General features: G+C 38.2%; 1 protein-coding gene across 1 annotated transcript in view; it reads right to left on the bottom strand.

Moving 5' to 3' along the window:
• Nucleotides 1-12,701, bottom strand: part of WDR70 (WD repeat domain 70) — a 387,773-nt gene that overhangs the window by 17,494 nt on the left and 357,578 nt on the right. The window contains exons 14-16 of the mRNA XM_004447213.3: nucleotides 5,731-5,831; nucleotides 4,041-4,120; nucleotides 1,944-2,060 (exon numbers count right to left, since the gene is read on the bottom strand). Of these exons, the coding sequence (XP_004447270.1) occupies nucleotides 1,944-2,060; nucleotides 4,041-4,120; nucleotides 5,731-5,831 (298 nt within the window). The remainder of the gene's footprint in view (nucleotides 1-1,943; nucleotides 2,061-4,040; nucleotides 4,121-5,730; nucleotides 5,832-12,701) is intronic.

The raw sequence follows: 12,701 nt of genomic DNA, 5'->3' as shown, positions 1-12,701 counted from the left end.
TCTGAACTGACAGAGTAGGGTCAGAGGTTCCTAATTTTTGTCATTTTCTATGGAATGATGATTTCAAGCACTCTGACGCTTCTTCAGATATTGATTAGAAGCATACAAATTTCAAAAGTACTTGAGTCCTTTCAGCTTTCATTTATGATAATCACATCCAAAGTAAGAAATCACCAAACCTCAACTTCCTGTAACATTTCTAAATAAGAGGCAGTTTTTGATTGTTATGTCTTGGTTTCTTAATTTACATAACAATGCTAAAGTAGGAGGAATTACAAATAGTTTGTCATATATATGCCTTAAAAAGTTCCTCAGGCATGAACATTTGACATTGAATTAATAAAAATAACATATTTGTTAGATGCTATTTTAGTCTGAAACAAACATATTTTTGGGCTTGCCATCTTCCAAGTATCTTACAGGTATTTTCCTGAGTATTACAAGAAAACAAGGAAGTTGAACACACTGATTCACATATTTTACTGTACTGTAATTGCCCTCGTGGACAGGAAATTCCTCAGAGACAGGGATTTTTTCCCCATTGCATCTCCAAAAGCTAGCACAGTGGCCTGGTACTCAAAAATATATATAATGTTTTTAGGCAGATAAAATAAACACATGAAAAGTCATATAGCATAACAAGATCACTTTCATAATTCCAGTAAAGAAAGATTAAATAAGGCAGGAAGTAATTAATGACAAATAATTTGAGTGGCCAATATTATTATAGTACTAAGTAGAAGGAGAGAGTTCTTTGGGCTAAGGTGGTTGGGGCAGTCTCTATGGAAAAGATGGATTTTATGTTGGATCCAGTTTTGAAAAGCCCAATAGAGAAGGTTATTTGCAATGAACAGGGAGGTTTAAGTACAAGTTTAGAGAGAGGAAAGTTCAGTGGTATTTGGGGACAGGAGTGAACCCAAAAGTCAATCAGAAAATCAGAGTAGGAGAGAAATGAAGTGTAAAGCTACCACTGTGGGTCTGAGTCAGGCTTAGAGAAACATGAATCTGTGCAAGCAGACAACAGGTAACTTACAAAGATTTGGGGACAGTAATGATAAGAAAGGTAGAGGAGTTGGAAACAAAAGCTGTGTAAGATGAATGGAAACAGTGGGGAGGAGAGGGAATGACTTAAGGTAAGGTGTCTATTTAGAAAAGTTTTGCAAAAATTTACATGAGAATATTATTTAGGAACTTTGATTAGTATGGTGGCAGAGAAAATGGAAAAAAAAAAATCGAGATAGATATGAAGATGTTTTCATCACTGAAGAGGCAGGACAAACAGATGCAGGTCCAAAACTAAGAATCAGATGAATGAACAAGTCAAAAGTTGTAGACTGGGAGTCTGGGACAAACAGAAACCACACAGGTGATAACAGAAAATATTAAGAGAATTGTAGTAAAGATATGTGCTATATACTACAGCCAATGCTTTCTTGCTTTCTTTTGATACTTATTTTCTTAAGAACTCTAAAGATTTTTATTCATTTTCTAGTGAAATGGGCAGCTCCCTCTTACCAACAAAGAATTAAATCATGGCCACTTTCTGCCTTATGTGAAAACTAATCTAGCCTGGATTCTGGTTCAAAGTACCCAGCGTTGTTTATTAAGCCAATATTGAGAGCAGTGGTTTTAAAACTGTGTTCCATGGAGCCCCAGAGTTCTACCAGAGTCACTGAAAGGGCTCAAGCTGGAGACTGAGCAACAGGTTTTCCACTTCAGTGTAGTAGCTCCATTTTTATCAGTTTTATACAATGAGATTCTGTATCAAATTTTTGTTTAAGCAAAAAGTTCTGCTGATAACAAGAAAATGTTTGAAAACCACTATCTAGAAAAATCTCTCTGAAGACAAAACATACAGGCCAGAAATATCTTCCCAATTGTGTATTACTTCCCCAATCCATCCCTCACTCCCCTTTATAGGTTACTAGCTAGATCACAGTCACCTGGGCCTGCTACAGGAGGTTCTGGTTTGTGAGACTTCAGGGGATCCAGTCTGTCCTTCTCCAGCTGTTTCCTTGTACTCCGCTGGCGGGGCTCACGAAACATAGGCAAGGCATGAGCTACAAGAAGTCACATTTGAAATTTTTCATTATTATAATAACCCTTCCATCCAAAACACAGCTAAAGCATGACTAACTGAAAGATGAAATGGAAGTGATAATGACAGCCTTTATCTAATAATAAAAGGCAGCCTTACTGTAACCAATTAGCAAGACTTTTTCTGAGACCAGACCTATTGTTCACCTCTCTCGGCAGCCAATAGCACTCGGGAAATACTGTTAAATACTATCATGAAAACATTGGTGAGGATCCCCATTTCCCAAAACAAGGGTAGTTAAAACTTAATTTCTGTGCTTTTGAAAAGAAACACTTAATGGGACTGCCTCTTACTTTATCTTACAGGACCCCAAAATGCCAACAGTTATATGACCAACGGCCTGCCTGCAGTCCTCAAAGTTTCCTCGGATGCCTCATCAACACTGGAATCACTTCACACGTTTCTGAAATGTGACAACCTCTCAGGAGGAGTGTGACAGCACTGAGTAAACGGAAGGGAAGAGCACTTACTCCACTGAAACTGGGATAAATGTTGCCTTGAATGCGATGGGGAAGGGAGGTGGCACCTGAATCTCTTGGCATGGTGACTTGATGGAAAATTATCCCTACTTCTACACGGTGGACAAAATAAGAGAATAAAAATCAAAGTAATATTTGTCCACTCATTTGGTTTGTTCATTGTCAGAATATAGAATAATATCAGAATATAAAAGGGAAATAGTATAATATTCTGAGAGGGGTAGTGGGGAAATATTAAATAACCATCTTTTTTTGACTGAAGAAAATACCATAGTAATTTCTTTCAATCATTACATGTAGATATTAAAACTTCCTCTAAAAAAGAAAACTTCTCCAGGGTACTGAGGGAGGGTAAAGGAATAATAAGTGTTAGGGGAATTTATATAATATGAATGAAAGGAATGTCAGTAACACCTCAAAAACTCTGACAGCATCCCCTTACCCACAACCCTGCCCTCTATCCCTGCTTGTCAGTTGGGGTCAGAAGCTTATCACTGGTAAAACATGCCTGTGTTGAGTCAGGGGAGCTGAGAAATACAGCTACCCATTACTTTGCCAGGCAACACGACACAACAGTATTTTTAGGAGGGGGAAAATAACTTTTCACTTCAAATGACTGGAGGAATTTAAGTAGGCTGCATGTCATTACATGAGCGAGACTGGTTACAACACCGACTTTAACACTCTACTTTTGCAAAAAGTATCAGGGGATCAATCTCTTTACTGATCATAAGTTCTAAGGGACTTGATTTTATATGAGACCTACCACCCAGCAGTACTTTGCCCCACTGGACTTTAGACTGAGACAATGAGAAAGTTCATAGGAGCATCTGCTAATGACAACTGCTATGGCATCCGAGATTTCCTTCCTAGCCATCAACTGTTATAGGAGATAATGTAGCTTGAGGAAACACAAATAGGCCAGATTAATAAAGTTGTATGGCAAACCTGAGAGAAGCCACTTGGCTGTGGTAGATTTCTCATCATATCCAATATAGTTAATTTTATATATATATATAGATATATCTGGATTAGTCACAGACTTTCAGAAAGAGCTAGAAGAGACCCTTCATCTAGCATCCTCACTTTTCTGATGAAGTTCAGCTGTTCAGTGTCATACTGCCAGCCAACGGACGAACTGGACGAACCCAGGTCTCCTGATTACAAGTCCAGCACTCTTTCTAGCTTATTCTTAGGATACATTGCTACAGAGTAATGTGTTAGGTTCAAACAGGCTTTCCCCCTTGGGTTGAAAGTTACATGAAATAGCCTTGTCTCAATACTGAGTCACAGAGGCCAAAGCGTTTGCTGTTACATGACTGGTAGTTCTGTCTGTATGAATGGGATGTTTTGTAATATATGCCTGAACTCCAAGGGCTTTTACTGTCTCTAAAGCCATGCAATCAACACCACATGAGAGTAGGAGAAATGCACATGATTGAGAGACTATGCTAACAACTTACGGGTGATGATGTAGTCCTGGGTTAGAGTCTCGGCTTGTTTTGCCTTTCGCTGGGTTTTAACAACACATAATTTTGCTCCCCTGAGGAGGGTAAAAACAAATTTTCTTTACTTGGTCTTAGAAACAGAAAGTCTATGTTAAAAGCATTAGATACTGTTTGGAACACACTCTGAGCAAACCATCTTGTCAAGTCCTTGACTTTCTAGGACATGGCAACAGATGGGGCCTCAGTGATAAGGGATAAATTTATGGAAAACCAAACCTAGCATTCAGTAGTTACGACCAAGTGAAAGGACTGGAGAGAAAACAGGGCAAAAGAACTCTAGTTAAAAAAGAAAATCTATAGAAGTACCTTAAAAATTTAAGGTCTTAAAGAGACATTAATATAATTAACCAACCTTTTCACCCTAAAGGTCGTAAGATTCAAATTTTAGCTTATGTTCCAGATAAAAGCAAAGTGGGCAGTCTATATCCCAAGTGGCATTTGTCTACAGCTCTACAGCTCAAATATAAGAACAAAAGTCTGTTTGGAAGCATTGACAAGGGATTACAGTCCAGGAATATGTGGGATTGACCAAAAATGTGCCCAGAGCATTTCTTCTCCTTTGCAATACTGAGCTATCTATCCCTTTTAGGAGGAACAAGTAAATGCAAATATGCAAATTTTTTAAGCAAAGATTCCAAAGACAGTGCTTTCCAACTGGATGCTCGCAAAGGGATTCATAATTTTTTAAAACGAAACAGACTCCTTCACCCTAATTACATTAGCATTTTCAATTTATTTATTAAAAAACAAATAAAAACCTATTTATTTCTATATAACATATAACTTTATTTCATAGGCAAGGGTTCTGACCCTAGTCCAGAAAGCTCTGAAAGAAGACAGGGCTGTTTGCTTCTATTCCGAGTCAAATTAAGGTCAATGAATATTCATTAATAGAGGATGGTTTTCCTTTCCTTGGAAAGGATGTGGGACCTCAGGAAGCTTTATGCAGGACCCCAGTGAATTTAGCATGTGAATCTTAACACTTATTAAGGCTTTCTCTATCAGTTACTGTACCTTAACAGAGAGAATAAACAAAACCAAAACATCATTTTTTTGGATAGTGACATTTTCACCTTTGTGTCCAAGGAAAATGGAAATAACTGAGGGATTAACTATTCAAGTTTTAGAGCTTTGGAACACACTGGTATGCTTAAATTAGACATTTGGTGTGGGTATGGGTTGTTCCTTTCTGCTGGCAGAGAACATTCTAGTCAAACATCAAGTAATTGATAAAAGGTAAGAGAAAGGGAATAAAATGGACAAACTGTTTCCATTTCCTATAAGTGGTAAGTTCCCTGCTATGTTAATCCCTTATATGCATCACTGCTAATGCCACTGTCCAGGGTGGTATGCAAAATGGGCAAGAATTTTTTCCCTCTTGTACTCAACATTTCAGCTAAAGAACTGCAAATCCCCAGGAAACTTTCACTTTGAATTCTGGATGGATCAAGGACCATATCCAAATCCTCTCTAAAGCACAAAACTAGGGGTTTGAGGCTTTACTCTGTACCAGCTGCATTTTCTAAAAGGATAGATTCCCATCAAAGGGGGAAATAAATAAAAGCATAGGTGAAAAATACTCCCCGCCCCCCACTCCCCCCCAGTTGTTGTCATCCATCTAAAACAGGCAATACTTATGAAATACCTCTGACTCTTGTTGGGGTCATAATATACTTTAGCCAATCCATTTCCTGTTCCAACCATGATCTGGTTCAGTTTTGGATGCCACAGGCAGCGGACAACACTCTGAAAAGGAAAGGCATAGTGGTTAATTAAAGAAGTCAAATAAAAATGGAAAAAGATCCTGCTTGCATTTTGATGGCTAGTTAACAAATCAAATGTCATCCTGATGATAAATGTGTAATTTAGGACACTTTCTTATAAACCATAACATTGTGCTCCTGAGGTTAAGTTCTACCTCATCACTTATACTCTGTCTGATACCCTATAGAAATAAAGATGTTCTCTTCGTGATATCTGCTACCCTCTATACCCTGCCTTTCCTGACAGCCTTGAAACCACAAAGTCAGGCTTTCCCAGCTCCCATTACCATGTGAGGCTGGCACTCTGGAATGTGGAACTCACATAACTTAGTTATGCTGACCACTGAGGCAGATTGAGATCTCAGTGTTTCATGCTTTTACACACATGATATGTCCCTCTGGACAACAGATTGAGGCCAGGTGGTTATTGTTTTTAGTTCACAGAGATCCAAATCTCATAAAACTTTTTCAGGAACAACACATATTTACAGGCATTTAATAATACCTATCTATGAGATAAAAAAGCGGGACAATAGGAGAAGTAAAACAGAGATACAAAGACATGACATTAACCTGAATGAAAAGCTGTTTAGGAGAAGGTTCCCTGGAAGATATGTTTCTCTGAATTCATTACTAGTGAGGAAAATAAGTGATGCACCATGGCCACAAAGAACCATGAGTTCTCAGGGAAAACTACAATGCTTCTAATTTTTTTGGTCTGCAACAAAAGGATAGACATGAGAGGGATAGGAATTAATGAAGCTAAGGTTGGAGGCAGAAACACCACGTCCTAGGTTCTGCAGAACTCACTCTGACAGAGTGAGAAATGAATGGATACATTAATTCAACATTTTTTTTAGGAATCTACCACTAAGGCAAAAATGTACAATAACATTTTGTCATTTTACATTTCCAACAGTAAAAGGAAAACAAAGGACTTAGGTTTTCCAAATCTACCCTGGGTTTAATTTCTTCTTCCTTCTTCCTAACCATCACTCAACTTGTTAAGACAGACTATCTAGAAATTTCTGTGATCACTTTTGATAGAAATTTTTACTCCCACCTGACTGGCAAGAAATAAGCATATGTTAAGTGGCTACAAATCCTTCTCTGAAATTCCTAAAGAACTAGTGAGGAAATGTATAAGATTCTGCAGGACTTCTCTAATTCATATCTGACAATACCTAGATGAATGGTTCTTAAGTTATACTCTGCTGAAGAGGACTGAGATGTTCTAGTGCTAAAATCAAATAATAGTGATTGGGTTTTCCCAATCTGTGTATGTGTGAGTAGAGGAGGGATTACATTAAAAGGTAGGTTTTCATAATTTTAAATTTTCTTTCTATAATTTTTTAACTCTATGGTCCCTGTTGCCCAATTTCTAAGCAAGAAATATTAAAAGAAAGTAATACATATATCAGTAAGTGAATATTAACAAAAAACTTGAATATAGTAAAGCATATTTAGCTTGACACGGTTTTCCGTGGTTGTTGTTTGTTTATGTTCGTGGAAGCTACTTCATAACACATGCATGCAAGAGTCACATTTTCTTCAAAGAAAACTGCTCTTGGTTGGTAAAATGGAGTTAAGTAAGGTAATTGTTCACAGTCTGCAAAGTGCAGCCTGACTTCCAGGTACTCAGCCACTGAGACTAATTTAAGAACCATGCCTAGATCACAGGAAATTTCCAGATGGTCATTGACAGGTAAATGGAAACATGAGGAGAGCTGCAAACATAACTGCATAAGACCTATCTAGAATAAGTTAATCTGAGCCAAGACTCATCGCCTTCAAGATGGATTTGCTTGAATGCCATCTTCTCTATGAGCTATCCAGACCACCCAGTTTTGAACTGCACTTTCCAATGACCCTACCCTGCTTTGCATGGCATGTATCACTTTTTAACATAATATATAATTTATTTATTAACTAATTCATTGTCCATCTCCCCCACTAGAAAGTATGCTCGATATGGGCAGAGATCTTGGTCTGTTTTGTTGCTGATATATCCCAAGTGCCTAGATTAGTGTCTGGTATTCAATAAATGTCTGCTGAAGGAGTAAATTAAAAGTTAACAGTTCACACGTCCTAAATGGCTTGCCTTGCTATGCAGAACTGGAGATAATTTTTAAGTCAACATCATTACTATCCATGACGAATACTTTGTTATTTCTCCATATCATTATTATACTCAGGTATCCTACAACTGTGACAGAATTAGTTTCCTCCAAATGTCCTAGAAAGAGATGGGCATGAATCAGAAAACAAGAGATGACAGAAATTGGGTGAATGGCAAAAGGGGCTTGCAAGGGCTTTCTGAAATCTCAGCCACCCATGGCCCCAGAACAATCATAAGGACATAGTATTAGAGTTATTTCTCTTCCTTGGTTCTCTGGAGATCTGGCTAAGCAATCTAAGGTTACTGGTTTTTGAATATGTTTTCAAGTGAGTAGGGTACAGATTTGGAAAAGATCCACAATGTAGGCCTGATAAATTCCAAGATACTCAGCCAAATAGGCTGTTTCCAGGGGCAGCAGGTTACCGTGACTCTCTCCCTCTACTCGGAGGGTGTAAATGTTTGAGAGAAGCAACTGCCCAGGACAAGAGACCAATATCTGATTGCTTTCCAGGGAGTCCAAGCCCAAAGCACTGTACCTCTATTCTTGTTAAAATTTTTTCTCCTCCAGAGCTCTAAGACAAACATATGGCTGGTCAGCCTAAACTTTTATGGAAGAACATTTAGCTTCCTTTTCACACTGAAGTAGGAAGAAAGCAAGTAACACCCCTTGAACTAAACAGTCATTCCAGAGCTCTGTCCATTGTGGTGATGAGTCACCAAAGCAGCCAATGAGGGGCTGTGAACAGTATGATTTAGAAAAAAGGATACTTAAGGCTCAATTACCCTAAGACTGGTTATTAATCAAATACTACAAGGATTTCAAAACATGGAATAAAAAAAGGAAAAAAAACAGAATTCAAGGTCAAAGGTGGGTGGGCCTTTTTTGTTTATTAATATTTACTGTGTGTGTTTAGCTAACTTTTGTAAACTTTGCAGCTAATGCGGCTCCACACTTTATCCTGTCAAAGAAATGCATCTTATAGCAGATAGCTGGCCATCTGCCAAGCCAAACAATCCCTGATGCTGGCGGCAGGGTGGGGAGCAAGCAGAACTGCCACGCTGCTAACTTGTCAAACATACATACTGGGTTTTACTTAACAACAATGGGGCACATGCCTGTAAGAAGTTCATGGAACAATCAGAAGACAAATGAGCTGTAAATACTTGGAGTGCATTCACTCATTCAGCCCAGGACTTCCCTCGTTCTCTGTTCGTGAAGAGCTGCTTCTTTGGCTGGGGTTTGTCATATTCAGATTTGCAGATTTACTGGAGCAATGCAGTAAACAAAGGGTAGAGAGAATATCTAAGTAATATCACAGATTCAAATGGCAGAAGGCCACCTGTGGTGTAAAGAATTAGATTCTGAAATTAATCTGCATATTCTAATATACAGATTTGCTTAAATAAAATATTTTATACCTAAACTAATCTACTTCATCTTAACAAAATACGAGGGCCCACTAATGGCTTCTCCTAGCTTCCTACATTGAACCCTATTTAGCATAAAATTAGGTTTTAGTCTTTTAAACCAAAACCAACTTCCATTTTAGCATTATAATTTGGCAATGCAGTGTAACCACAAACTGCCCAAAACATACTTAGCTCTCATAGCCACTAAGAGATGATAACTGGTGTTGGAAATCATAAGCAAGATGAATAGAAGGAGTTACAAGACCTTAATGTGCCAATAAATAGACAGATAGAGAGATAGATAGATAGAGGATAAGTTGGGGGGAGACTAGAACACTGCATACAATTAGCATTGTCAAGATTCCAAAACAGGAATTTTAGAGTGACCCCTTAGCAAAAGTGAAAAGCTTAAAAAAAATTCCAAATAATTTATTTCTGTGGCTTTTTGGTTTACTTTAAGTGAAATTATGGGTGCAAATAAGGGGAAGTGAAAGACGAGGCCAAAGAGAAAAACGAATTTATATTTTAAGAAATAGTAGGAAGGGAACTTTTAGGTATCTGGAATTCTATGTAACTTTTTTTTTTTTAAGATTTATTTATTTTTATTTTCCCCCTTCCCCTCCTCCTGCCCTGCTGTGTTTGCTGTCGGTGTTGTCTTCTCTTCTCATTTTCTCTTCTCTAGGATTCACTGGGAATCAATCCTGGAGACCTCTGATGGGGAGATAGGTTCCCTGTCAATTGCGCCACCTCAGTTCCTGGCTTCTGCTGCACTTCACCTTCACTCTAATCTTGTCTCTCTTTTGATGCCATTTTCTTACTGCGTGACTCACTTGCACAGGGCACTGGCTCACCACAGGGTCACTTGTGTGGGCATTGGCTCGAATGCGGACACTCATGTGGCCACTGGCTTGCTGCATGGGCATGCTTTCTCTTTTTCATTTTCACCAGGAGGCCGCAGGGATCTAACCCAGGTCCTCCCGTATGGTAGGCGGAAGCTCTATCAGTTGAGCCACATCCGCTTCCTTCTACGTTATTTAGTGTAACTGAATTGTCAGAACAATACTATGAAATTAGTGATCTCACCCAGGTTCCACAAATAAACAAAGTGAGGCTGTTAGGAGGGTGGGTAACTTTTCCAAGGTCACTTAACTTGTACCTAGAGGGGCTGGGATCAGAGGGCAGGTTTTTCAAATGCCACTGCTTGCTTCCTTATACAATTTACACATGCAAAATCCTATTCTGGAAGATGAACGAGAACAGAGGTGGGAGATTTCTAATCATTCCCCAAACCACCTAATCCAGAAGTAGAAATCTTGGAAGTTTACATTTAAAAGCTTTACTAAAACCACAAAGGAAAAAGCCCTAAAGTACCCAGATCACAAATGCTACTATAAAAGAATCAATGTCTGTGCAACATCTTAGGCATCCATAACACACATATCCAAACACCATACTAATTTCACTTTACACATTAAAGGAAAAGATGCCCCACATCCTTCATAATTTTATACCTTAAACATGATTATGTTGAAATTCCATTTCCTGATCCTTCCCAGCTGCTGATCCATACTGTAAACCAAACTACATCTGTTTTTTTTAGGTTGGTTTTTGTCAGAAAGTTCAAGAATGAATAAGTTGACTCACTGATGCCTTGGGAGAATATGCAATTTTTCCAGAATCTGCAAATAAAGAACCTTACATCTGTTTGTGAAGGAGACTGTCACACAATTTAGCAGACTTGTATAGAGCAGCCTTAGAGTTACAGAAATCCTCAGGACTGTCCAATACAAGAATGACCCTCTGTGTGCTGATTCCCAAGGCTAGCAACACAGATCAAGATGTGAGTCCAAACTAAATAAAAAGAAGGCAGATGAAAATGGAAAGTACTGGGGAAAGAACTTTCTTCAAATATCTGCAAAAGCTCAAGTTTTATTTCACAGAGAAAAAAATTTTTTTCTACATTAAAATACTGGGTGAGGGAGGTAGAGAAGGGAATTGTTTCAGCTTTTCCAGTCTATCATCCTGTCCTCATTCTCTTCACTTCAGGAGGGAGAGCTGGGGAGTATACCTTAGTCTCAAATAACTAAGACTTTTCTACATCCATCTGATAACCATGGGACAGCCCTTGAATGGGAAATATTAAGGACAGACATTCTCTCTTATCTTTTTTCTAAGTGAGCAATGCCTATTCTTTTTTCCTTCCCTAGATCCTCCAGCTCTATGGAAGTTCACCATGGGACCAGATGTGTAGCAATTATCATTCTTCATGCGGAATCTTTTCTTTTCTTCCCTCTTCATTTCTAAGTTATCTCTGATAAATCAGAAGTCCAATGGTGAAAAGGAAAAAAAAAATGCTTTGAGCATTTTTATAAATGAAGCGGTTGCTGCAGAAAAAATCAAACAACGGAAAGTGTTGTTCTGCACAAGCCATAAATATTTGGCACAGGTGCAAAGATTAGGTTTTTTAAAAATTGGCATCTAATTATCAAATAAATTCCCATCAAACCTGTGGAAAACACATGTATTAAAATCAATTCATTTACAGTCTATAAAATTAAGGTAACCTCTAAAGCAGCAAAAATCTGAAAACTTGTAGTTGTCCTTGGCACTCAATGAATCACATCTGTATCTGGTAATAAATTTGCCTAAAGAATTTCATCATGACAAAAAGTTCTCAGAGAAAACAAAGTCTCTAGGGTAAGAAAATTAAATACCATTTTCTTATCTAATTCAAAACACTAAATGTTAGTTTGCTCCAATTCTGTTATTTCAGAAGAATTTACAAAGTAAAGAAAGAACAAATAACAATGGAAGAAAGTCCAGGAGCAGGAAACAAAAGGAGGATGGAAGTTAAGAGTCAACAGGGTAAGTGACTCCAGAGGTTAGTTCTGCCAGGCAAGTATCCCAGAGGCTCCATACCATGGTGATCCACTTAGAAGCAGCACTTACTGTAAATTTCTAGCAGAGGTAGGTAATATATAGAGCACCCCAGTCCTCTGGCTTGAGTGGGGCCCAGAACACTGAGCCTCAGGCTACTCACTTTCAGCAGAAAGTAGCAGTATCTGTTTATGTTACTGTGCATTAACACATTCTCATCTATTATGTGGCCCATGCTGTGAAAAAGCTTGGGAAGCACTACCTATGGCCATCTCCCTCAATCTAATTCTACACAGATGTAGGCCCTTTACTCTTCTTCATATATCAACAGTCAGAAATGGACATAAAGATAATAACCATCAACCCTAAGTTCGTATGGACAAATATATCATGAGTGGATAAAACAAATACACCCCTAAATGCTAGATAAGAAATTACCTATATGAG

This window comes from Dasypus novemcinctus, chromosome 2 (assembly GCF_030445035.2).
Source record: "Dasypus novemcinctus isolate mDasNov1 chromosome 2, mDasNov1.1.hap2, whole genome shotgun sequence".
Classification (NCBI taxonomy): domain Eukaryota; kingdom Metazoa; phylum Chordata; class Mammalia; order Cingulata; family Dasypodidae; genus Dasypus; species Dasypus novemcinctus.
This window is presented reverse-complemented; position numbering and strand designations above follow the sequence as displayed.